The sequence below is a fragment of the Microtus oregoni genome, unplaced genomic scaffold, assembly GCF_018167655.1.
Source record: "Microtus oregoni isolate MIOR12 unplaced genomic scaffold, Mior012 000002F_ref0000024, whole genome shotgun sequence".
NCBI classification, from domain to species: domain Eukaryota; kingdom Metazoa; phylum Chordata; class Mammalia; order Rodentia; family Cricetidae; genus Microtus; species Microtus oregoni.
The window spans coordinates 76,754,950-76,782,850 of record NW_024543061.1 but is presented as its reverse complement, the minus strand read 5'-3'; the positions used below and the strand labels follow the sequence as shown (position 1 = coordinate 76,782,850).

The window sequence follows — 27,901 nt, the reverse complement described above, 5'->3', positions numbered from 1 at the left end:
CCAGGAATTGCTCTGTCCAAAAGGCAAAGGTGGGAATGACTGTGATTTCTGGCCCCAGTTGTTCGAGTCTTTGATTTTCTTTTTTTTTTTTTTTTTAAATATTTATTTATTTATTATGTATACAATATTCTGTCTGTGTGTGCCTGCAGGCCAGAAGAGGGCACCAGACCTCATTACAGATGGTTGTGAGCCACCATGTGGTTGCTGGGAATTGAACTCAGGACCTTTGGAAGAGCAGGCAATGCGCGCAGGCAATGCTCTTAACCTCTGAGCCATCTCTCCAGCCCTGATTTTCTTTTTTTAAATTACCCAATTGAGTTCCACATCTCTGCTGGCTCTTGGGGAAATGGTTAGTAGAGTTGACTGATCCCGAGCGTTTGGATGGCTGGAAAGTATCTATTTGTGTGTGTTTGTGAGGATTTGCCCTCAGTCTGTATTCTAGGTGGATATGTAATTGTGGAGTTTGACATCCACGCTGGTCCACTGGAGACGTTGCCTGTGGCGGACTCGGCCTTGTTCTTACCAGCCTTTTCATGAGAATTGGCTGCTGTGTCTATCCAGCTTAGACGCTTTCCAAACTTTCCCTTGTTCAGATCATTTGCTCCAGTGAACCCCAAAATAATACAACTCCAGGGAGCTCATCAACTCTCTCCCATACTTCTCTTTACGTGTGGAAACCCTGTGAAATCTGGAGGTGACCTAGTGGGTTGTCTTTCATACAGTCTGAGCATGTGGCCCCCGGGGCTTTAAAGCCACCATGCTCAGAGGTCACAGACATCAACTCTCCCTTGGTAGCAACAGTGATCTAAACAGTGTTAACCATAGAAAAGAAATGATTATAGAATTGTGTGTTCCAGGACTTTTGACGAACAGGGTCAAAGGCCTGCGTGTCTTTATAGTTACTGTTGTAGTGACTCTGAGAGCAGTATAGCCATTGGTCACAGAATTTCGAAATGGCATTTGGGGGTACTTTTTAAAAACGGGGAAAAAAGTAGAGTGATATAATTTCGTTATAATGCAGATGATATTTACTTCGCTAGAGTGTTGACTGTCCGTTACACAGGAAGCAAAGGGTAAAGGTCATCTCCCAATTTTATTGTTTACAGTGTTAAAGCCTATCTAAGATCAAAATCACCGATTGCTGAAATTCCTCAGGAAAGAACTTTCTGCTTTTCTATGTAATATTTTCAGAACTAAGATGTAACCTGTACACTAATGACAGACATGAACCACCCTTGTCATAACCTAATAGCCCAATGAGCAATGCCATGACAGTGGAAACCTGTTGTAGGGTGGGGTTCTGGTTGACTGACAGGGAGCTCATGCCAGCGGTGCTTGGTGACACTCCAATGTGATTCTGTCTTCCAGCATTCCAGCGTGTCCGACTATTCTCCAGCCGATGGGTATGCGTTCAATAACAGCATGTACAACAGAGGGCCACATCTGGACCAAGGGGAGGCCGCCGGGGCTTTCAAGTCAACGCCCAATCGCCATGGAGATAGGTAACACTCAGCAGATACCGTGTGTGGCTCAGTGGGTTGTCCTGGGTGACTTAGGGTGTGGGAGTGGGGGATGGGAGGTAGAGGGGCAGGCTTTGCTTTGCTGGTTCTCTAATGGTTTTGTTTGTTAATGACTTGATATGGTCTCCATAGTTCCTTACAAACTGGCTTTGCTGCTCAGAAGAGTCAGGGCCTCTAGTCGGTAACTCTCAGTGCCAATCCCACTGGGTAACTTCTGCTCTTTTAGAAGGTTCTTCTGACCGACCCGTAGAGGAAGGTGGTAGAATTATCTTTAAACCCTGCTGGTTGTTCCACTCGTCCCTACCAGGTAGTCCCCAGAGAGCTTTCCCAGGAAGACGATGTGCTCAGTGAGGACATCTGCCCAGAACTCACAGAAACCGGACGTGTTAGTTCCTGTCAGCAAGACCAGAGCACCTTCAATGAGATAGGAGGTGGAGACAGGAGGATCTCTTGAAGCCAGAGGCAGACTAGCTTTCTATGCAACATGGGGAAAAAGACCCTGTCTCAGACAAGGTGGAAGGTGACAGCTGAGCCCCTCATGGTGTCGTGGCCAGCACTCACCCGCACTCACTCCTTTACAATGAGTTTTTCCAAGAGACTGCAGCTCAGTGACCTATAAAAAAAAAATAATAATAATTTCTACCGTTTCTACATCTACCAAAGACTAAAAACAAAATACAAAACCTAAAACTCTCCTGCTGTAGATAAAATATTAGACTCATCAGAATGAAGCAGGTATGGCGGCATATGCCTATAATCCTAACACTTGGGTTGGCTGAGGTGTGAGGATGGTGAGTTCAAGGCCAGCTTTAGCTAGATAGTGTGCTCTGGGCTATCCTGGTTTATGGTGTGAGCCTCTGTTTCTGTCTCATTCCCACTCTATGCCGCCCACGCTCTGTACGTGTGTGTGTGTGTGCATGCCATGCATGCATGTGTTTTTATGTATTTGCACTAGATCTAATTAACTGTTTAAATGGAGGTCATACCTTTCCATTTTTTATTGTTTTCTTGTATTTTTATTTCTTAAAGATTTAATTTAGCCAAACATGGAGAATTGCAAAAATCTAGAAGAAATAAAAGAGCTATGAAGTTCCCTTTTTTTATTAACATGTTGTTTTCCAGCAGTTACAGTTGCATAACACTAGCCTAAACCAGAAGAAGAAGAAATTATGAGATGTTGTATCAGGCATGGAGAGGGATTGCACATTCATTTAATTTGGGGAATTCCAAGCATCTCTCCCATAAGAAGTTGCTTTTCCAATATATTATTTACCTTAGACTCAGAAAGCTGGGGATGTTACTTAGGCCGTTCGTCGTTTGCCCAACATGCAGCTGGTCCTGAGTTCAATCCTCAGCATCACAGGAAACCGCGACAGTAGCACATGCTTGTCATTCAAGCACTTGGAGGTGACAGCAAGGGGGTCAGAAGTGCCAGGCCACCTCAGCTAGTGCCAGGTTAGCCTGGGATGCATGATACTCTGTCTCAAAAGAAGGTGGGGAAGCTTTGTTAAGGATGACAGAGGGTGAGCCTTGGAAACTGTACAGGTGTTACTCCAAGGGCACCAGTAATATATTAAATTGAGTTCAAAGAAAAGTCAACAATGAATAATGTATTTTGAAAATGCCCACATATGAATATAAGTTTTAATTATTTAGGAAATGATTAGCGAATGGGGCGATGGCTCTTTGGCTAAAGCTCTGGCCCGCAAGTGTGGGAAGGGAGTTTGGATTCTCAGAACCCATACAAAAGCTGGGCAGACAGGGAGGCCATTTATATGCCTAGCATCTGGGAGACAGGAACAACTCCACAAGCCAGACTCGAGGAGCTGTGGCTTCAAAGACAGACACCCCCCCCCCCCCCCCAGTGTGGAAAGTGGGAAGTAATAGAGGAGGACACTGGAATTAATTTGGGGTCTCCATAAACATGAACACACACCTGTATGTAACCTTACCTATACACGTGCTCATAGGTAAGTACAAATGAGGTGGCCTGAATGATTAAATGGTTGTGTCCAGCATTTCAGTCTCTACCTGCCTGCAAGGTCCCTTGAATCTGTAAGGTACAGCATCACCTGTTACCCATGGCTTGGTCCCTGCCATCAACTGTGGTAATGTGCTTTAGTGTCTTTAAAAGCTTACCTTGTTCTGTGTGATCTTTATAGGCTCTCTTTGATTTATCCTCTCAACCATATCTTTCCAAACTGACTTAGGAAGTTAAAGTAATGCTGTTACTGTAATGAAATAAAATGTAAATTTAGAAATCTGTAACAGAGAAGAATTTTGTGAACTTTAAGGATTAACATTATGACTGAATTTCAGATTTGCCTTTGAGAATGTCCGAGTTTGAGGCTGGTCTGGGATACATGATGAGTACCAGGCCAGCCTTAGCTATGTAGCAAGACCTGATTTCAAAAGCAAAACCAAGACATAACCAACAGAGCAGATGTAGAGGCAGCAGTAATCTCAGGACTTCTCTATCTAACCAGCCACACCAGCTAGCAATAAACCAGAGTCTCTCAAAGGCAAAAGTCAGCTACCACATGGCGTGACGATTCACACAGCGCCTACTACATTTCTTGCATATAAAAATAATTGCATGTAATCATAATCACAAAAGCAAATTCAAGACCCCTGTGTGTCTCACATTAGATCAGGACTTTCTGCTGGCATATGCAATATTGTCACATTTTCTTTGCAACACAGAAAGTCAGTGATCCCAGGCACTGCTCACCATCCTAGTTTAAAGTGTTGGCATCTGTCAGGGGCTGTCTGCAAATTCTTTACCTGGCCCAATGTGACCCCTCTGAGGCTGCTGTCTCCTGGTATGTACTGCCATGGCTGGCTACAGCTTTTTATTTTAACATTAGTTCAGATAGATGCAGATACTCAGTTGCAGGAAGTTTTCAAATTTTTGTTAGGATACAGTCCACTCCCTCTTCTCCGTGGTGGTTCTTTTGCAAATAATAGAAGGGATAAATGGGAAGAAAGAGAAAGAACAAAAATTACTATTTTCCTAATTTTGGGGGTTAGTGGATCTCTTTATTCCCCAATTTTCCCATATATATTAGAATATATCTAATCCTTATACTATAAGTATAATATTATATATTATATGATATATAAGTAGTATATAACATGTAAATGTATGCGGTATTATATATAACAATATATTATGTATAAGTTATATTTTATACAGAGAACATAATATATGTTATATATAATATAAATATATAAGTTAGTTATAAATATGTAACTTTAAGGATCAGTACATTATAAATATGTAAGTTAATATATAAGTATATAACATATAAGTGTCAAGAGAATGTATCTAATGTTAATATAATATTAATATATAAGTTAGCTAGCAGTAAAACTATCACAGTAGAGGTAGGGATATAGAATCCAAGAATAACATATTAATAACAAGCCAGGTTTCGGTTCGTGTAATCTCAGCACTCAGGAGTCTAAAACAAGGGACCCCAATGAGTTCGAGGCCTGTCTGTGCAAAACAATGACTTCTGAACCACCCTGCGCTACAGTATGAGACCTTAGCTTAAAAATAAAACAAAAATGTGTAATGCAGAATGATTAGTGGCATAATTTCACTTTTTATTTTAATATATTGAAAATGGCTGGTTATTGACACAGCTCAGAAGACTTCCTTTGCTCTGGTTCCCCATCTGAAGGGATGACCGAGGATTGACAATGTAGCTCTCTGAGGAAGGGTCGCCCTGTCTCTACACACCATGGAATGACTGAGGAGAGACAATGTATCTCTCTGAGGAAGGGTCACCCTGTCTCTACACACCATGGAATGACTGAGGAGAGACAATGTAGCTCTCTGAGGAAGGGTCGCCCTGTCTTTACACACCATGGAATGACTGAGGAGAGACAATGTAGCTCTCTGAGGAAGGGTCACCCTGTCTCTACACACCATGGAATGACAATGGAGAGACAGTGTATCTCTCTGAGGAAGGGTCGCCCTGTCTTTACACACCTGGACTCGAGGGCCCAGCTGTGGCGCAGCATGCCAGCAATCCGCGTGATGACCATCTTTGGCCTGCGCCTGTTGGTTTTACACAGAGGCTTGTGAGGAAACGTAAAAATGTGATTGGAGGAAGTCGGGAATAAAATCATTCAGACAGCATTATTATTTTATTGTTGAAACATTATGCCAGAGATGGAGATAAGAATACTATTTAATGCATGAAGTTTTGTTGTTCATGTAAGAAGGTAATGTTAAGTACATTATTAAATCTGTTAATGCTGGATTATTGGAAGTAGTATTTGGTTTTCAAAGAAAATGTGGTTTTAAGAAATTGGGCCCATACTTCAGTTATTATAATATAAAAAGCCTATGGCAATATAAAATTGTGTTTTTCTCTTTGCTTGAGAAGGTTGCTGGCTGTATACTTGAGGGATCCCTTCCCCTGTACTTTTGGCAACCGAGCAAAGGTTTCTTTAAAAATGGTCCCTAAACATAATTTTTAGTGCGTTTAGTTGTTTATGAAATGTTGCTTGAGTGAGTGAGATCAACATTTAACTGAAGTTCTACTGTGGGCGTTTTCTTCGGGCTGCTAATTTCACACGTTCATTCTGTTCCTTTCACGCTCCATACGCTGACCATCAGAAGTCTTCCGCATGCAAGCTTTCTTCATTCCTTCTGAGATGGAATCTCACATAGTCAGGATGGCCTCAGACTTGACGTGTAGTCCAGGATGACACTGAACTCCTGATCCCCTTGCCTCCGCCTCTCACCCGCTGGGATTCTAGGCATAGAACCCCATGCCTGGCGTGACTATGTATGTGTAACAGACAGCTCCCAGGGGTAGTCTAGATTTGGCACAGTACCAACTAGCCTTGGAATTTTGCATCATTTTCCTTTGAGCAATAGTTTGTTCTAAAAAAAAACCAAAACAAACAAACAAAAAAGAAACAAAAAACCATTTCTTCATGTGTGCATGTCCACCCACCCCTGCATGTGTGCCAGACAGAGGCCAGAAGATATAAGATCCCCTCAAGTTGGAGTTGCAGGTAGTTGTGAGCCCCCAAGATGGGCACGGTGAATGGAACTCAAGCCTTTGCAAGAGCAGTGCCCTCTTTGACTTGAACCATCTCTGCAGCTCCAGTTTGTAAGAACTCGACGGTTCCTTTCAATTCTCATATTTTGAAAGAGTTGGACTGGCCTTCATGTTTACTTCTGTACTTAGGCTTCAGAAAAACCAGTAGAATTACAGAGTTCTTTTCTTTTTATAGAAATTATGAGTCCGTCAAAACACAAACCAAGAAATACGCCAAATCCAAGTATGAGTTCAGGGCAAGGAACAGCAGCGAGCTCACGGTTCAGAAGGATGAAGTCTTAGAGGTAATTGATTCTCACCCTTTTATTACCCTAAGAAAGTAAATTTTCTGTGTTCTTCTAATATGTCTCTGTGCTGAGACCAAGAACTTGTCTCTCTGTGCACAATCCATCCTGGGCACCTGTATCTCTCTAGAAGTATTAGCTACTTAGTTTATCTGATACCATAACAGTGCTGTGCATTCAAGTAAGAGAGACCTAGAACACTGTGGAAGAGGGAAGTTAGTTTCTTGGCTGGCCTTGTTGCCCTCCCTTTCTTTGGGATTCATTCAGTTTGGAACCAAGGCTAGTCATAAATTCAGTGCAGAGGAATCATGACAGTTTGAGCAAAGAAAACATTTCCTCTTTCTCTGAGCATTTTTGCATACAGCATCACGCAATTGGTAATCACATTGAGGGTAGTGTTTCTTAGGTTATAGTTTAGAGCACATTTCCTAATACATCCAAAGCTTTTTGTTAAAAATAGTTCTCATATTTTCCTTTTCTGTCCCACAAATGGAAATAATAGAACCCTCCAGAGTGGGCATCTTATTGCCCTTTGAGTACCTCAAATGATGCAGGTACATTTTGAGGACAAAGTATATATTTGGATTAGATTTGTCATAGTAACTATTTTACGGAAATATCAATAATTGTAAGTCTTTATGTAATTCCTAAGAATTTCAGTCATCCCAGCACTCAGGAGGCAGAGACAGACTGATCTCTGTGAGTTCAAGGTCAGCCTGGTCTACAAAAGCTAGTTCCAGGACAGGTTCCAAAGCAACACAGAGAAACCCTGTCTCCAAAAACAAAAACAAACAAACAAAAAAATTCAGTCACTCATATGTTCATACTCAGTTCATTATCTGAAGTAAAAAGAATTTTCTTGGTTAAAATTGAGAAAAAGATTTGAATTTGCCCGTGAGTGGGTTTTCTTACCGAAACTGCTTTTCTCGTCCTTGCATACTGACAGATACTTGATGACAGGAAGCAATGGTGGAAAGTTCGGAATGCCAGTGGAGACTCTGGGTTTGTGCCAAATAACATTCTGGATGTCGTGAGACCCCCAGAATCCGGCGTGGGACGTGCTGACCCCCCATATACACATACCATACAGGTAACTTGGGGTCTGGGCAAAAGTTAATGTTTACAGATTTCCATGAACAGCAATTAAGTGCCCTTTGTATATTAACCACTTTGAGATTGAATTGGTTATATTTCTGAGAGCAACCAAAGTGTCACATGGGGAGACAATTGAGAATTATGCGTGTTTTCTGACTCATTTCCTGCTCATTACCCAGCAATAAGTTACCACTCCTCTGAATGCTTTTTTATACCTATTTGTAATATCTCTAACAAACATAATTTTTTCTCTTTGCCCATTGATGTGGCACAAGACCAGCTGAAGGGTAGAATTCTATCTATTAAAGCCTTGACCTTCAGGGTCTATTAAATGTCCAGTGTCTGGCAGCCTCCAGTTCACACTCAGCCTGCCTTAGCTCATACATGGATGTATCCTGGCATCACGGTGTTTTCCCTGTCTTTCTATTAAGGTTAAGTGTATCTATGACGTAGGTGAAGTAGGACAGGTTCTTCCCAATGACACTGAAGACTACCCGAAGCTTGCACACACCCCATTTCAGGGTTTTAGTTGCCTGCAGTTTATCCATTTTGGCAGGTGTATTCCCTTGAGCTGGCACTCTCGAGTGAGGTCTTAAGAGAAAGGATGGCCTGTGTCAGTATAACCTCTGAACCCCATGACTTCGTTCCCATGCCTTAGGGGAAAAGCCTTATAATTTTCAGTTTTGAGAAAAACACCATTTCTGGCTCCATATTTATTATGATTTCGTTAGCATCCCTGGTTTGTGTAGTAGCTTCATGGATGTACTGTAAAGCAGTTCGTTGTTGGCCATGTGTAAGTTGGTCAAGCGTCCAGGCTTTGAGTGGAGTTCATTATCTTGGCTACCACACTGAGTTCTCTGACCACTTGGAATTCCTTCTGACACTCAGCCTCCAGTAGATCCATGTCCCTTCCCAGAGAAATTTGACCTTATCAGAAGCCATGAGCCAAGCAAACACTTAATATAAAGAATTCTTATCCTTTGGTGTGGAGACACATTCCATCTTCCCAGATCTGGGGGGACAGAAGCTGGATCATCAGGACTGTGATGTCATCTTGGGCTAACAGAGTACGATTCTCTGACTCAAAAAAGAAACAGGAAAAAGAAGACAAAACATTGGTGTTTTTCTGTATGTTGTCGCCGTGTAAAGTGATGGCGGTAGAAGTCTGTTTCCTGTGCTCGGTATCTTGTTTTGTTTTTTTGTTCTGTTTTTTTTTTCCCTGTGCTGACATGGCATATGTCCTTACTTATGTCAATCATTTGTCATTAGCTTTTGATGCCAAAGAAGGAATTTGAATTATTCAAGGTATGGTTTGCTGTGTTTCCCATGGATTTTTGCAGTGACTTTTCTAACTTGATTTTCCATTCCTCTTCCTTTGCGTAAGTTCCTCCTTTTCTACGTGTGAGATGTGGTTGTCTATCGGTGATGTAAGGCCTCTCTCCAGAGGATGCGTGCCAGTCCCCTGCTTTCTCTCGTGGAAGGCTTTTGATCTTATTCTTAACAGTGAGGTCATAGATGCTTGAAATGTGTGTCTGAAATACCTGCCCTTCGAGAAGCCAGGATTTTCCAACATTCTAACTACTGATAAGGTGTTTACAAAGGGCTGTCCTTCGACCACACGGAAAAACAGACCCAAAAGTTTCTGAGTCTGCATTAAAAAAATTGCTCAGATTGAATTTTGCTTGTATCCATGATTCCTAGGAGCAGATTAAACTAAAAAATAAGGTGACCTAACTGAACTTGCAAATAATGTGTATTCCGAGTATCTGTCCCCATTAGGGACTCCCTGAGAGGAGTCAGACTCCCATTCCTTCCCAACTTTGGGCTTGCCTTTTCCCTCAGCTGTGACTCCTGGGACGAATTGTGTGTTGACTTTCCCATTTCAAGCCTGCCTCTGGCTACAACGAACCCAAATGATTAGTACACTCCACGGGCAAAAACAGTCCTTAGAGAGAACACAACAGCCACCCTCCCTGACTCTGTTCTTTCACAGACCCTCGTCTCACATTTTTGTCAACTTTGGCACAGTGACGAATTTGTTTTCTAAATGTTCACATGTACCAGGAGTCTGTGCTGAAACTGTGTAAGGAGAGATTTGTGTCCGCGGCGGAAGGTTGCATGTTTTGGCTGTTCCCACAGGCTCAGTGCAGAAATGTGTGTTTAAGGGTGCTTGTGGGTGTGTGCTCTCTTCCTCCCTTCTCCCTCCTTTTCCTTCTGCCCCGTCTCCTCTTCCCCTCCACCAAATCTCTTTAACCCCTGTGACATCCCTGCTTCTCTCAAGAGATTCCTGTTCTTCATGAACTTGTAATCGTTCTGAAAAGAGTGGAGTAGGATGGGAAAGAAAAACCCTCAGAAGCATATCCCACCCGCTGTCTATCTCTGTGACTGTATCACAGACTCCTTTATCTGAGAAAACCGGCACTCCCTGCAGAATGACAAGGTCCCTCCCACGTGTTGGTAGAGTCCAGGGATGCTCAGGCCCTCACTGTGCAGAACTCGAGTAGCTTTTAGTTCGTGTCTTCCTCTCCTTGCCATGCTTCAGTCATGGATGCATGCATCTTGCTGTTGGTAAGAAGAGTGATAGAAAGGCCAACACTCTGTGGTTCCTATGCAGAAGCCAGCAGCACACCTGTCTCCAGGTCACCTGTTGCTTCACCATGTCCTTGGTACAGGCAGCTCTTTGAAGAGCAGTGACTTCCATGACACCCTACAGATCTCTTTCCCCTTCCACACACTCATATCAAACTTCTGAAGTAGAGGGAGATTTGATGCCTCATAACCATCATCCTTACACCTGAGAGGAGGGAGCAGGAGGATTTCTGGAATTTGAGGCCAGTCTATACTACAAAATGAGTTCTGGTTCAGCCTGGACTATAGTGTGTGCCTTGTGTGCTACGTCACAGCATGATACCTGCTGAGTCATCAATCAAGCTGTCAGTCTGAGCCCGGAATTCTTTGAGCTCTCCACACATATGTCTCATTGAAATCTCACAACAACCCAATGATGTAGGTACATATCACGTAGCCAACTTGAGCACAGGAGAAATAAGAGGTTCCGAGTTGTACAGTAGTATGAAGCCAGGCCTGGGACCCAGCCATGTGGATCCAGAGCTGGTGCCCTGATCTACTCTCGTTATTCCAGGGAGGGTTCTGGAAATGTCACCATCTCTTTTTGTTTTAGCAGGGTTCTATTGACTAAGAACTCGAAGGGACACGAGCTCTGAACACGGCTTAGAATGATTCCTTCCCCGCCCCACCCAATGAGTCTATCAATTGCATTTCATATGTCCTTTCGTTTTTGCAGTACTTTAGAAAACTGTGCATGTGATACAATGGGCTGGCAAAGTGGGCATTCTGTGAGTCTCAGGAAACGGGAATTGGACGTTAACTGCTGCTATTCAGCATCGCTGGCTCACTCGGTGTTTTTAAATGGATGCAGTCCTGCTTCTCATCTTTTTCCATTCTGTTTCTGGTCCGGAAGGACTCTGGGGAGCAGTCCCTCGTGGCCCAACGGCAGCAGTGCTTGTCTGTTGGTGCACATCTTTGTCTGGGATACTGTTCTGACAGCAGGGGTCCTCACACCTGAAACAGCAAGTACCAGGTGTTGAATTGTCACCTGAAGTCCCTGGGAGTCTAGGTGATTTGATAATCCTCACATTTGGAATAATTTTTAGCAGCTCTCTCAAGACAGATTCCTCCCCATGGCTTTGGCAGCATTTTAAAAATCCAAGAGAAAGACATGTGATGGAGAATTTACAAAAGTGTGTATGTGTATGTGTGTGTGTGATGGTGTATGTGTATGATGATGTGTGTGTGATGGTGTATGTGTATGATGGTGTGTGTGTATGTGATGGTGTGTGTGTATGATTGTGTGTGTGTGTGTGGTGGTGTATGTGTATGATGGTGTGTGTGTGGTGGTGTATGATGATGTGTGTGTATGTGTGTGTGTGATGGTGTTTGTGTATGATTTTGTGTGTGTGTGTGTGGTGGTGTATGTATATGATGATGATGATGATGTGTGTGTGTAAGGGTATATGTGTATGGTGCCGTGTGTGTATGATTGTGTGTGTGTGTGTGGTGGTGTATGTGTATGATGGTGTGTGTGTGGTGTATGTGTATGATGATGTGTGTGTATGTGTGTGTGTGATGGTGTATGTGTATGATGGTGTGTGTGTGTGATGGTGTATGTGTATGATTATGTGTGTGTGTGTTATGGTGTATGTGTATGATTGTGTGTGTGTGATGATGTATGTGTATGATTGTGTGTGCGTGTGTGATGGTGTATGTGTATGATGCCGTGTGTGTATAATGGTGTATGTGTATGATGGTGTATGTGTGTGACATGGTGTATGATGCCGTGTGTGTGTGTGTGTGTGTGTGTGTGTGTGTGTGTTTCAGTGAAGCCACCAGAGAGGGGAGTGAATACTTTTTGATGGACACAGAAAAGTGGCCTGGCTTTCTGTTAAAATGTAGAACTCACCTGAGCTTTGTGGTCTCTTGTCTGGGTCACAGATGGCCCCCAGGTGCTTTCTTTTCATCCAGAATCTACAGCCAGGGAAAGTTTTTCAATATTTTTTTTTTACTTGGTTCCCAGGCTAGCACTGGCCATCTCATGGATAGACTTCTTCCCATGGATCCCTGCTGTGTGAGGAGCAGAAATGACTTCCTCCCCATTCTTATTCTGATACTACCACAGCTGGGCTAAAGAATGCTTCTGTGTCTTGTTAAGTGTTGAGTTTCTCTGTTTGTTATTTCTGTAGTTTTTCTTACTCCACCAAGGGGGGAAATAACGACAGCTGTCCAGCCATGCTGAAGCTGATGACTCCACCGTCCACTCTTAGTGCTGTTTGGTCTTTATTCTGGCCTTGGTTCTGTCACAAGCTGTGTGCCTTTACAGAAAGAATTTTATTTTTCTCAGTCCCCATGGGCTTGGCTGTGAACTAGAAGTCTGGCTATGTGTCATCAAATTTTCTTCTCTTCTATGGATCTGTTCAAAGAGCCTGGAACTGAAAGTGGGAATATTCTCTAGAGGTGACTATCAAACTACCAACAGTAGTATTGATTTTAGCCCGTCTCATCCATGCCTTGTCAAAACTCAGCCCAGATGCTGGAATAACTGCTGGACAGAAAATGGCATCTTGCTAACATCGCTCACGTTCTTCAGCCAGGCCAGCTTCCTTTTAATTCATATGCTTACAAGTTGTTCTGAATTATTTATAGAGGCCCATCAGGGGACCCATTGGTTAGAGGCAGGGTTCTTAAACGAGAATGGCTATTTTGCATACATACACACATGTATATGTACATATACGTGCATACATACGTAAACGATGTTAAAAATACACACACAATAAGGTAAAATTATCACAAAAGTAATAGAATGAACATATCATTTTACACACCTACCTGCTCCCCGCAACAAGAGAAACCGTTGCCTGCTCAGTTAGCAAACCTGATTCCAGTGCCCGGTTATTGAGAACGACCCTCCTACTGCGCATTTGGTTTCTGCTCACACCACACATTCACTGCTTCCTGTCATAGGACCTGCACCCCTCCCCCCATCTTCTGTGCCTACCACCCCAATCCTGTAACCACAATCTCGCTGTGGTTGTATGTTTGACTCTGAGTGTGTCCTTTATAAGCTGTGAATAAAATGAACCTATCATACTCTGCACAAAAGGCTCCAATGCTCTGAGTGCTTACCGGGGTGTTCTGTCTCTGAGTGCTGAGCTGGAAGATGGGTAAAGAGGTGTGGGGATTAATTATGTATTTCCGAGCTCCTTTGCTGCTGACTTGTGGGTAGGTAATTTTGCTGTCAAAAAACAGCCTGTTCATGTTTTCTGTTCGTTGGCGTGAATTATAATTGATATTCTTTCAATTCCATCTCCCGTGTTAATTTTCTCATTTAATGTGATTTGCTCCATCCCTAATAGCAATTACTTGGCGAGCTGTCAGAGGTAACTCATCTCCGTTCCCTCCTGGCAATTCTTCTTCCTGTAATTTTTATTTTTTTGGATTCAGTTTCTAGACTTAACACCCTCCAAATAGTCCAGCTGTGCTGTTTTCATGGCAGAATTTCGGAGAGGCCAAATTTAAAGGGGGAAAAGTACAACTCAGCGTAGGACAGCGCTTTAAGAACAGTTCTCTGCCAACGGCTGGGTTGGCTTTTACTTGCATAATCTCCTCTCTGAAGCAGGACGCTGCAGGAATCCAGCATTCACCTCTAATCACTTTAGTGCTCCAGAATTTTCACTCCGTTTTGGTTACTGAAGAAAAGTGACTCACTTTAGCTTACCTGTCAGTAGGAAAGTACATTTCTGATGAGGCACTCTGACTTCCTTCAGAGAAGCACACAGGATACTTTGTTTATAGTGGAGCTCAGCGGGTGTTCGTGAAAGAGGGTGGTTGGGACTCAGGAAGTGACGGTGTTACACAGAAGTGGGTCTACACCCGATGATGCGGCTGCCACAACCTGAGGGGTCTGTGGAGATGCAGGACGTCAGGAGTGGTTCCTGGGAAAGGCCCAGACCAAGGCCTCTTATAGGGTCCGAGCCTCGGCCTCCTTGGGGCAGGAAAAAAAGGTTCCAAACGAGCCATGCCCAAGAAGGTCTTCCATGGCTTGAGGTGTGGGAGTCACTGGGTCTGTGCCTCCAAACAGGAAGAGCCGAGAGCAGGAATGTGAAGGAAGAGCAGGCGTGGGCAGCAGATAGAGAGGAGCAGAGCTGATGTGAGGGGCTCAGGACAGAGGAGCCAGGGATCAGCACTGCCTGGGTGACTTTCAGAATGAGTCGCAGGGTTAGGGGGTCTGTTCCTCTTTACCCCTTCCTGTCAGAGGTCGAAGGCATGAGGCAGGCAGAAGAGACTAAGTGGAGAGGGAAATATGCAAGCAAACATAACTGGCCGAACACATGAAAAATGTCTTTATATGGACGTTTCCATGGGGGCCCAAGTTTTCAACCTGTTGTTGAGTGAGGTCTGTTGGTACTGTCGCCCTGTGCAGCAGAAGAGGGTGAATGACCTGAGACCCGAACACATGGTGAGCCCGTCTCTGGGCTTCACTATGACTCTGTCACGGTGTTTGGAGCTTCTCAGAGAATGATTCCACAGACAGAAAAACACTAGCTGTTCTTGTTTTTATGGAAGCAGAAAAAAATGAATCATATTGTGGCACTCGGAGCTTGTAGCTTTTTTTTTTTGGCATAAGCTTTAAAAACAATCATTTAAATTCTGACATTTTGGAGACATTGACATGATTTCATCAAACCTTTAAAGGACAGGCTTGTATATTAAGTGGCTTTGGCGTGTGCTAAGTAGTGCTTTTGGTGGTGTTTGCTATGTTTGATTGCTTTAGATATTCTTTGGCCCAAATATAAGAGAAATATCTTATGGGGTTTATAGTAATACAGCAATGCTTTCTGACATTATTACTGAATATATGAGGAGCATCTCTAGGACTGGGTGCTGGGAAAAGCAAAAATCCGTTCCTCTCATGCTAAATTTTGTGGCTTCCCCACCTCCGGCTCTTCCTCCCCTCACTATGGGGCAGCACGGTCTAGCCCTCTTTCAGTGTTGTGCCCTTTCGCACATGGACCCCTCCCATCCTTACTGCTGGCTGTTGTGTGAGCCGCAGCCCTGGAGAAACAGCAGCACAGGCAAGGGCCCCTTCCCACGAAGCTTCCCACGTCTATGAAGTCTCTTCCTGGGAAGGCACCCTGACGGTCAGTGTGTTGTTTGTGAGTGACGATTTAATTTTAAAATAGTGTGTGGTGTGTGTTTCTCTGGTTCCAATCTCTGTGGAAATCTGGGAGGACTTGCTTCAAAATCAGGGTTGTCTTGTATTTGGGCCAATTTAGAAGTGAAAAGTAAATACTGTCTTAACGCAAGATCCAGATTTCCAGAAGGTTCGCTCTTGCATGTTATGTGCCGAGCTTCAGTGTTAGTTGGAATTGTGCTGGCGCAGTATTGAAACTTCACTTCCATCATGGCTTTGCATCTTTGGCTCTGCAAAGATGTGCCAATCGAGACCTCAGAGTCTCTTACCTGAAGTTACCTGTTACTTAATCATGTTATCTATGGTTAAAGCCTTAGATATTGTGTTGAATAGGAAATACACACAGATACTGTTTTATCATAGCCCTACTTGTGTAGTTACATCTTCTTTTTAAAATATGAATCCTCATGCACACGCCTTTCCCCCTCCCCTCCCCTCCTACTCCATTTCCCCTTGCTCTTTTCTTTTTTTGTGGGCCCAAGGGTGGAGTTAGAGCCTTCTGCATGTAAGGCAAATGCTCTACCATGGATCTTCCCCCCAGCCTGAAGGACTGATTGTGCCTTTATCCTTAAAATCATCCACCCTATGTATTCCCATTCAATAATGGAAATTTCTAATGTGAGTGAATTACCAGTAAGACAGTGATAGAAAGGGCCATGCAAACATTACTAACAGCAGCCCACACGTGCTTATTCTAAAGCCCAGCTCCTTTAGTCTCAAGTTAACACCTTGCTCCTCTCAAATCTCCTCGGAAACAGCAGAGTTAAAGTCCTTTGACTGTAGCCTACCTTAAAAACCAGGAGTGGGTGATGCTTAATGTTCGTGATTTTCAACTCCGTTGAAATGATTATTCGTTTAAAATGTGAAATAGAGCCTCATTTTTTGTAAGTGCAAGCCCAAACTTAGTTTTCTTGCCTATATTTTTTTATTTTTATTTATTTTTTCTTGACCTGTATTATGATATTATTCCCTCCTGGTTTGAGCTTCTCGTGAAACTCACACTCTGGCTTTGAACAAACAATAGAGTATTTAAGAGATGGTTTTAATAAAGGCGATATCATATTGGATTAAAAGTATGCATATATATGAGGGAAAGGCACAGGTAACTTTACAAATAAATATCCAGTGATAGCCTGTCAATTTGTACTTCATTTTCCAGTCTAAGTTCGTACACATGCGCGCACACACACACACACACTCATTCATATATATTCATATATATATTTAACCACACATACATATTTCAAGTTAACTGTTGTCTTTTTGTAGAAACAAAGGATGGAGTATGGTCCAAGATCAGCCGAGACTCCTTCTGCCCCATCACCCCCTCCCACGCCAGCACCTGTTCCAGTCCCCCTTCCCCCCCTCGGCACCAGCACCTGTTCCTGTGCCCAAGGTTCCAGCAAATGTCACCCGTCAGAACAGCAGCTCCAGCGAGAGTGGGAGCAGCATCGTGCGAGACAGCCAGCGATACAAACAACTCCCAGTGGACCGTAAGTTGCCCGGGGCCAACCCAGTTCACTAGGTCTGCTTGTATTAAATGTTGTTAGAGGTAAATAAGTGTCACTTATACTTCATGGATAGTTCCTCCTGACTTCTTAATCTCTAAGTGTCTCTGAGAAGCAGCTCATTTTCGCAGCCCTCTAAGGCATGTGTCTGTACTCATCTCCTGTGTCATGGCCACTGAATGTAGACTTGCTCCAACCAGACATGTTGGACTGATTCATGAGCGTTACTTCCTACCTGCATATTTCAAGGCTTTAATGATCTGTATTTTAGCATGTAGAAAGTGAGGGAAAACAGAAGCCGCATTTCCTAGGACTAGTGTGAAGATTTGCGATAATACATGCAAAGTATTTAGTGGGGGTGGGGGATGGAGGTGTGTGGGGTTGCTCAGTCTCCCTCTCCCTGAGGAATGTTTTGTTTTCTTGGCTGTCACAAGCTACTGACATCTAAGCAGAAGTCAGGGTGTTCGCCAATATCCCGCATCGTGCAAGCAATTGGAAATGTCAGCGGTGTAGAGCTTGAAAACTGGGATTGATTTTGACCAGTGTAAGCAGTCAGGAAATGTCTGCTACTGTCATTGTCATCTCCTCATCGGTCCCATCTCCCTCTGTCTGCTCCCTAGTGTTTCCCTGAGAACCATCACCAGCTTAGAGCTACGTGCAAGGCCACTTGCTCACTGTTCGGCTCGTTGCCACATTCCTATAGCCTGAGAGAAACTACGTGACTTTACATGTGTTAGGAGTATGGGTTGGGCCCTGAAAATGTAACGTAGAATTGTCCAGAGTCTGACTGTGAGGAGCAGGGCTAAAAGCAGACAGTAGAGCGAAAGGCAGAAGGCAGCAGTGTAAGGAGCCAAGAGCACAGGCGGCAAAGCAGGAACAGCCATGTTGAGAGAAGGCTGCTGTGGGAGGGAGACATGGGAATGATGAAGAAGAGGGTGAGAGAGTGAACGAGGAAGAGTCAGTGAGCGGAGAATGAATGAATGACCTAGCAGAAGTATGAGAGAGAGAGAGAGAGAGAGAGAGAGAGAGAGAGAGAGAGAGAGATGTGTGGAAGAGCTACTGTGTAGCTGTGGCCATGTGGAGATTTGTAACCGTGTGGAGGCCACGAAGATGAGGCCGTCTAGAAAAGAGACAAAGAGGAGAAATGGATGCAAAAGAAAGATGTGTGGTCATGTTGTCCCTGAATATTGGAATATGCATCTGAACAGGGAAGAAATGGATATATGTAAGAGAGATTGTCAAGAAAAAGACTAAGTTGAAGTATAAGCGAGGGTCACCATCAGGAAAGGGTGTGTGTGTGTCCCTTTTTCCTTAGGTTACCCACAGAAAGCACGTGTGTCTTCATTTCCCCTTAGATAGAAGTCTGGTTCTCGCTGCATTGGTGGATTTCTTTGCACTGGAGGTGCCCCCCCCCCCCCCAGGTCAGCTTAGGCACATACACAATCACATTAACATACACACCCACCAGCATTGCCTTCTATTTGCTTCCAACACAGATTTCATGTAACTTGAACTTCATATTTTCACTAATTAAAACAGGATCTTTTTGAGAATGGTTTCTTTGAGAACTACAGTAAGATAAGCAAAATGAAAGACATGATAACTTCACTTTGTCTACTTCGTTGCTATTGTAGTTACTTTGGAAGCTGAAGGTCATTCTGAGAGTTTTTGCTCTACTTTGTATATTATACATATCCGCTTCAGGTCTAACTATGTTTATAAGGCATTGCAAGTCAGTTCGCCCGACAGTAACTCGTTACAGAAAACTTGGAAAGTCAAAACCAAGAAGCCATTTCCTGTATCTGAGGCTTCATAGAAAGTGGACATGCCGTGTGGAAAACAGATCGACCCTTTTGTCTCACTGCCCCTCCCGAGGGTCTGGACTTTTCTCTCTTTATAAAATTACTTTTCCTATAAATGATCAACCTATTTCCATTCCCTCCCATACTATTAATGTTGTCAGAACAGGAATGACCTGCAACTTAGTCTGGCTGCAGAACCGCAGCTCTGATATCCATGTAGCTGTATCCAGCTATTAATCTCATAGCTGATGTCATAGCCAGAGGCTCCAGTTCAGACTACATTCCTAAATTGTCACTGCCATGTCCCCACAAGAGTCATAGCTGCTTGTGAAAATAGTGGTGAGATGGGATAACTGCCAGTCTATTATGTGCATGATTTTCTCTCTGAAATATGAGTGATTCAGATCACCTTTTTAGTCATGTTTGACTTCATTAGAATAATACAGAGGGGCCAGCAAAATGATGCGATAGAAAAAGGTGCTTGCCACGAAGCCTGACCTGAGTTTAATCCCTGGGACCTACATGGCAAAAAAGAGAGAACCAACTCCCTTGTGTTGTCCTACCTATGCACACACACACAGACACACACACATGCACATATATGCACATACACATACACACCAATAAATAAATACATGGAAAATATAATAAAACGAAAATAAAAGTTTGGAAAAACAACCAATTCGTTATCAGAAATAGCTGTTTATGAGTGTGGAAAGGTGTTTAACCAATTAAATATGCTACTAAATTTTTCAATATATGTGTGCGCTTTTAGAGGGATGCTTGTTTTTCTCAGATACCAGAGAAAGAGTTTTCAGATGGGAAAGTTCTATGAATATATTTTATTTCCCTGGGGAACATTCCCTCTGAGAAACAACTGTTCTTTTCTCCTTCCCACAAGTTTGCACACATCTCTGTGTGACACATCAGGACCATGATCTCTGACACAGTGGCAGTCTGTTCCAGGCCTGGGGTCAGAGTTCAGAGGCTCCCAGTCCCCTTCTGGAACAACACATGGCCTGGAATGGCTTGTTCTTTGTCCCACTTAAAGAAACGCAAGAACCTTGTGGGGAAGAAGCATAGTTTGCATTCTTTTACATGAGTGTACTCTCCTGATAATTGAGACTCATCATAATCAAATCTGCTTTTCATACGTGAAAAGGTCACAGGGTCTGTAGAATAGAAACACTCCCCAAATTAGCGTATGGGCTTGTTTCCTTAACATAATTGCTCGTGTAAAATCCCTTTAAAAGATATCTCCAGAGTGCGAGAGAATAGGTTGGCATTAAATTAATTTATTTCTTTGTATAAAATGAATTTCCTGATAGTATATTTTTGGAGCAGTGGGTTTTTTTTTGTTTTGTTTTGTTTTTTTTTTTTTTTCTGAACAAAGGCCAGGGCTTTCTCATGGTCATTTAGCAGATGGCATAACTGTGTGCATTTTGAGGTCCATGTTTCTCTCAAAATAAGCTCCTTGCCACGACATTCTTTGTTTGTTCCCCAAACTTCTGATAAAAATAAAATGAAAAGGCCGAGGAAGTGGGAACTTATGCAGATATCATGGCCATAGACAAGGCTGTGATGTCAAATGTCTGTTTTAAATTTCAGCAAAGGGTGGGAAGTGCATTTGGGTAGAGCATCTTCTGTGCAATGTGAAGGCCTGAGTTTGAGCTCCAGCACCCACGTGCTGGAGCCAGGCGTGGTCATTAGCTTCACTCAGGCAGAGACAGGCAGATCCTCAGCTCGCTAGCCAGCCAGCCACAACGGCAAGTGCCAGGTTCAGTGAGACCCTGTCTGAAAATGTAACTTGAGAAGTGAATCGAGAAGACATCTGGCTCTTGCCCTGCATAGGAGCATACAGGGTACACAGCACAACCAAGTTCACATGCATCTCACACACACACACACATGCATGCATCGCACACATGCACACACATCACAGATATGCAACACACATGCATCACATGCACACATCACATGCACATGCATCACAACCACATCTCACACACAGGCATGACACATACAAGCATGACACACACAGGCACCATACGCACATACACATGCAACACACACATCACAGGCATGCATCACACACTTGTACACACACATTACACAATACATGTATCACATGCACTCATCACGTGCACATGTATAGCACACATGTATTGCACACATGCATCACACAGGCATGACACACACAGGCATCACACAGGCATGTCACACACAGGCATCATACGCACATACACATGCAACACACACATCACAGGCATGCATCACACACTTGTACACACACATTACACAATACATGTATCACATGCACACATCACGTGCACATGTATAGCACACATGTATTGCACACAGGCATCACACAGGCATGGCACACACAGGCATCACACAGGCATGTCACACACAGGCATCATACGCACATACACATGCAACACACACATCACACACACGCATCTCACATACACACTGCAGGAGTGAAGCCACCTTTGCTGCAGTGGAGCATTGTTTAGACGAGCTGCTTGGAGGTGGGTGGAGCCAGGCATCTCGTAAGCCGTCCAGATTAGTTTGTCAAAGATCCAGAGAGCATCCCCTCTTGCTGCTTTTGAAGGTGCCCACTTGTTAGTTTGCTCTCTCGTTTCTTCCTCGGTCCTTTGACATCCGAGCCCTTTGGCTTGAGCTCAATCTTTTGTAATCAGAACTGTCACTGTGGGAAGGGGTGTGATGCTCATCTGCTTTGTTGTTAGGAGAAAGCTTTGAAAGTGGAAACCAAAACCCCGGAGCATTCTAGAAAGAGGTTTCTCTGTAATGCCCCGAGGAAGGCCACATGTACTTGTGGCCTCTTCGGTGGATAAGAAGGTGTAGTGGTATTTCAGTGGAGTGGTGTTTTCTTTTTTGCTTTGAGGCAGACCTATTTCCTGCATGCCAGCATCCTCGGTGATTTAAAACAGCTACAGAAATGCAGGCGCTGTTTTATTTATATCCATCGACAGTGTCCTTTCCCTTCTTTCTTCCTGCATTTTTCTTTTGCTCTTTCTTAATTAACTTCTTCTTCCCCTATTTGGGGAAGGGATCCTCTTTCCAAGAGGCTGTGGCAGCCAATGGCTGACGGGAGACACGAAGTCTTTGTCTTTAGAGCTGTAACCACCGCTGAGTTACCAGTGCTCCAGGGGCTAGCTTCACCTCAAGCCCACGTGAGTGGTCCTAGGTAAACCCAATGGGGCACAGAGCAAACACAAAATAACAAGACCTAGAGGCAGAGTGACTACAGGAGTGGGGGAGGGTAACGATTAGGAAGGAGAGGGTAGAGGGATGAATATGAGCAGAATATACTGTGTACATAGAAGAAATTGTCAAAGAATAAACTAATTAGAAATGTTTCCTGCATACTCAAGACCCTAGTACAGATTAGACTCCATTAACGCTAATTATTTCACAGTTCACTTTCCTAAGACACCAAACACCTTCTCTGAATGACATAAACAGTTCCCTCAGCGACCAGGTCATTGCCACCTGCCAAGGTAATTAGTTAATTGGATTATCATATCAGTTCTGAGTTCTTGAAAACAATAACAATATACCTAAAAGTGCACACATGTATTTTTTTGATACATAGAGATATAATTTCATTTCCTTGCCATTTTTCTCATAATGCCATGCTCATTCATAAGCACATGGCTAGGAGTGAAGGATGGTGGGAAAGATCGTCAGAGGTGATCTGAGTATAGAGCTGACCTGGGCTGAAACTCAGACCATCTGGTTCTAGCTGATTTCTCCCTCTAATTGACAGTGTTGCTTAGATCATCTCTCTTTGTTCTCCGTTTCCTGACCTGGTTATGGCGTGATGGCTGTAACATGGTGGTTGTCAGGGTCTCAGAGGAAAGGTCAGAACATGCCCCACCCTGCCGCATTCACATCTGTTGGATCCCTGTTCCATGCTGGGTGCGGGAGCATGGGAGGCAGAGGGGGATCATTTTTGTCAGCAGGCTGACATTTCAATGAGAGGGCAGGCAAAGGAATAACTGTCTTGATGGAGACTGATAGAGTGGTCAAGAGTTTGGAGGCAGACATAGTTGTATGGATCGGAAATGCCCTGGGGAAGAAATCACAACTTGAAATAGGACCGAAGAATCTGAAGGAATCAATAAAGGAGCCTCGTGGATGTGGTGGTGGAGGTGGTGGTGGAGGTGGTGGTGGTGTTACCGGGCAAAAAAGTCTAGAATGGCCAATATCTTCGGAGACACCAAGGAAACAACACCACTTCAGCTAGGGTAGTGATCTAGAGGAGAGAACAATCTTCTCCTCTGAGAGGCAGAGGTCAGGCAGCACCATGACTAGCAGTGCCTGGGAGCCCTGGAGCTGCAGGCTGTGAATGAACCATTGCAATGGGTCTATTAGCCGAGGGTAAAGAGAGAAGGGTGATATAGATGATGGGGACAGAGGCTTCAGGATCCAGCTGGACACAAATGACAGAATGAAGTAGGACTTGGGGTACATTTTGAAGTGGGGAATTAATGGGGTTTATTGTAGACCCTGTATAATAAAGGTCAGAGGGAAACACAGGGTGATTCTGAGACAAAGCAGAAAGATGAAATGGTGAAGAAGTGTAAAAGAAAGAAAGCTAGTAAACTTGAGGAACTTGGAACCTTGAGGAGATGACAAATTTGGGTTTGGACAAGTTCCCTTTGATGTACACTGTGGACACTTGAATGTGGGCAGCAAATGAACGTATTTAAAAAAAATAGTGATTTCTACTTCTGAATCATTCAGGACTGGGGAACTAATTCTGTATCATCAGATTTAACATGATCCAAGATGAGGTACAAGGATGGTTGATGAGGGGGGAGCAGGCCAGGAAGAGGTTCCCGGTCTGGGCTCTGCGGTGTTTCTCCAGTGTTCCAACAAGCGAGAAGATTCAGATAGTGTGGAGACTGAGAACAAAGGCAGAGACACAGAGGCAACCAGAGAGCAGAGAGATTCCATGGCTTTTGGGAGGAAGCACTTGGGCAGAACCACGTGGCACAGGCATTGGGTGGAAGGGGGTGGCAGCTGGGAAGGAACTGGCTCCTGGAGTTCAAGGGCAGTGGGGGGGGGGGGGAATAAGCAGTGATCCTTAAAAAGAAGAGGGGAACTGGGATGAGTGATGCTCATACGTGGCTTGTTCTCATGGATTCCTGATTACAAGGGAGCAGAGAAGTGGGGGGCAGCTGGGAGGAAAATCCAAAAGAGAGAGACGACTAAATGAGGAATGTCTCTGTGTGGGGGTGAAATGAAGCAGGAAAGAGGGAAATGGATAAGGCACAGGATAAGTAGGAGATAAATTACCTCCAAGGGTTAGAATAGGCCTTGAACACAGGGTCTAGTGCACAGGGAGGGGCTGGCCTGAGGAGTGCAGGCTGGGAAGGGGCATAGCTCACCAGTATGATAGAGAGGAAGCCAGTCTACAGGAACAGGTATCGGCAGGAAGAACCATTGGAGAAACCTGTGCAGATTATTCTTCACTTATTTTTGAGCCAGGAACCCACTGTGCGATTTTGGGGGCTCTCTTTTATAGACTCTATTTTATTCCTAAGGTAGGAAGTGAGGTCATGAGGGTGAGGATGAAAACTAGGTTGGAGGTCTGCAGAATAAGCCATAGGCGTTAAATAACCACCCGAGAAGGGATGATTCTATATGGTCTCAATCTGTTCTGGGAAGCTTGCATGGGCACTGTACGATGTGTCTTGAGTTCCAAGTGTCGACCTGGTGCAATACGACAGCAGCCTTCTCCCTTGACCACCACCATCTTTGCCCCCAGAAGGATGTCTAGACAAGTCCCCAGATGAGATCTCACTGATTTAAGGCTGTGTAGAATGATCATTGGGGACATGGCAGCCTAGCAGGGATCCTGATCAATAACCAAACAGGAGGTGTTCCACTGTTGTCCCTCATGCAACTGAGCAGGTGCAGGCGCAGCCTGTGGAGACCCCTGAGCAAAGAAAAGGGCCGAGGTACAGGTGAGGGGGGATGGCAGGAACCCGGGGATATCATGGCAGAGATCTTTGACTATGTGTGCTCCCTTCCGGCGTTCAGGAAGAAAGTCTCAGATGGAAGAGGTGCAGGATGAACTCTTCCAGAGGCTCACCATCGGGCGCAGCGCCGCACAGAGGAAGTTCCATGTGCCGCGGCAGAATGTGCCGGTGATCAATATCACTTACGACTCCACCCCGGAGGAAGTCAAGACCTGGCTGCAGTCGAAAGGATTCAACCCTGTGTGAGTGTCCCATGCCTCCTTCGCAGCTGGGTCCCTTCCATGCCACCCCGACTCTTCAAGTTGTCAAAGCTTAGGTGGCATACTTTTCCCTGTATTCAGGAAATAGCGGCTAACTGTTTAAAAGCAAAGAAGAAGGTAGAACTGGGGAAAGGGACGAGGTTGATTCTGGTGCGTCTTCAAGCTGATAGTTTATTTTCCTCACCAGTATCTTGGGCAGTTGTTACCAGCTAGGAGGGATGTAGGCATTTGATTCTTTCTTATCAGTTACACAGGGTAAGATGATGTTATGCAGGACCATATCACATGGGATGTGTGATGTAAGACTTCTTGTGTCTCAGGGCTGTCAATCAGAGGTATCTTCACCGCTTTATATACCACTGATCTAAAAGTCTGTAGAAGTTCTGTGGATGTTTGGTACCATGAAATGTTTGAACAGTACATGCCTGAGGGATCTTAATTTAGAAACTCGCTCCCTTGGCATATTTGACAGCAAAGCTCAGTTGTTAGTTGCCATGTTACGAGAAAGTGCTCCGTTGCTCTTAGGAACAGGAAAGAGAAGCCTAAGGGAGTCCATGATTTAGAAACCCCACCGCATCCTTTTAGATACTTGGTCACCAGTCATTTTATGTGAAAGGAACTTCTGGGTAGCAGCTAAGGACGTCCTTGGTATTCCTTGTCTCAGCACTGCAGTGCCTTTAAGGATATAGAACACACGGTGATAGTGTGCCTGTCATCCCAGCACTTGGGAGGTGGGGGTGGAGGACCTGCAGTCAACCTGAGCTACTTGCAGAGTTCTAAACCAGCCTGGGCTACTTGAAGCCCTGCCTCAGAAGTGAAATCAAGTGAACACTCAAGGGAAAAAACAGATAGATAAATGATGGATGGCTAGACAGACAGACAGACAGGCGAGCTGGAGAGATGGTTTAGCTGTTAAAGCAAAGCTCACAACGAAAAGCTTGAAGCAGGATGATAGAAGAAGCAGCCGCTTTTCTCTTTCAGGCATTTGCAGCCCTCTGCTAACTTCCTCACGCTCTGTATTTCAGGACTGTCAATAGCCTCGGGGTGTTAAATGGAGCACAACTCTTCTCCCTCAATAAAGATGAGCTGAGGTCCGTCTGCCCCGAAGGTGCCAGAGTCTTTAGCCAAATCACTGTTCAGAAAGCTGCTTTGGAGGTAAGAGCGGTGAACAGAGCTGGTGGTGTTTTGTCGGCTTTGGAGAGTGAGAACTGGAGCCAGTGTTCGTGTCCATATTGGTCAATTTCTCCTCACTGAAAAGATGAATTAAATTTGTCTCAGGTTTTCCTTCTCTGCCACTAGATACCATAGGTAACTGTTTTCAAAAAGATTATCTTTCAGGCTAACTAGAGATTTATTTCTGAGCACAATGTTCTCATTTTATTGCATGGGCTTCTATAAAAACTTCAAATTTGCTAATAGAAAGCAAATTCATACATGAATTGAGTAACTGTCTGGGAAGCAAGTACTATTTTTCTTATTTTTATTTACTTCAGAAATGTCAGTACAATGAATAAATAAAACCCTAGTTGTGGGGTGCTAGAAAGGTGACCCTACTGTTAAGAACATGCCCTGCTTTTATGGAGAGCCTGAGTTCTGTTCTCAGGACCTACAAAAGGTCACACATACCCATCCGTAACACCAGCTTCAGGAACTGGACAAAGGAAAAATAAAAATACATAAAACCCAAGCTACGCATGGTGGTGGTGCATCTATAAGCCAGCTCTTGGGAGGTAGAGGCAGAAAATCTTAGCTCAAGGATAGCCTTAGCTGTATAGTGAGTTCAAGGACTGCCGGAGCTCCCAGGATCCTTTCTCCAACAAACCAAAGTTGTGGGTGCATTTCCCAAGCCTAGTTGTCCGTCTACAGAATCATCAGGAATGCTAAGAAAGGATATTAAAAATGGGTAGCTGTGGGGTGGGGAGAAAGCTAAGCGGCTAAGAGGACCCGTGCAACTATAAGGACCAGGGTTCCAATCCCAGCATCCACTTAATCAGGCAAACATCCCACAAATACTTCTGACCCCAGTGCTGAGGGATCTGCCAGCTATTCTGGACCCTGAGTACTCACAGGCAGACCTGTGTGTGAACACTCCACATGCAAATATAATACACACACACGCACACACACACGCATGCACGCACACACATAAATAAAATAAATCCAAGGGAAAGGAAAGTATACAGCTGCAGGAAGTGTCAGTCAAAGCTGTCTGCATAGCAGCTGAGGAGTGAATGGATGTCTATTTTGCAGGAGGTATTCAAGCTGCCCTCTTCAAAGATGGCTCTGTAAGAGTTAATAGTTTTGTGAAAATTATAGTTGGCCTCAAATAAAAGGATACAGGATTCAATATGAAACTGATAGCTAATTATCCCTAGCAGGTATATCATGTAAATTAAACAGTTAAATAACTCAGGATAAAAGTTTCGTGTGTATAATCCTGTGACCATTCCCCATCAAGCGAAATTCCATTTTGCTGAGAATTCTCTTCTACAACATTGATCTGGAAGGTTTTATATTTGAGTTTAATGATTGCTTTTCGTATGTAGAGTATGAATAAGGATTATGT

At 44.0% G+C, this 27,901-nt stretch overlaps 1 protein-coding gene across 1 annotated transcript in view; it reads left to right on the top strand.

Moving 5' to 3' along the window:
* The window catches only part of Eps8 (epidermal growth factor receptor pathway substrate 8), a 98,382-nt gene that overhangs the window by 67,731 nt on the left and 2,750 nt on the right, over window positions 1–27,901 (top strand). The window contains 7 exon segments of the mRNA XM_041632983.1: window positions 1,369–1,502; window positions 6,777–6,885; window positions 7,832–7,975; window positions 17,021–17,110; window positions 17,112–17,244; window positions 25,137–25,317; window positions 26,361–26,490. Coding sequence (XP_041488917.1) covers window positions 1,369–1,502; window positions 6,777–6,885; window positions 7,832–7,975; window positions 17,021–17,110; window positions 17,112–17,244; window positions 25,137–25,317; window positions 26,361–26,490 — 921 coding nt within the window.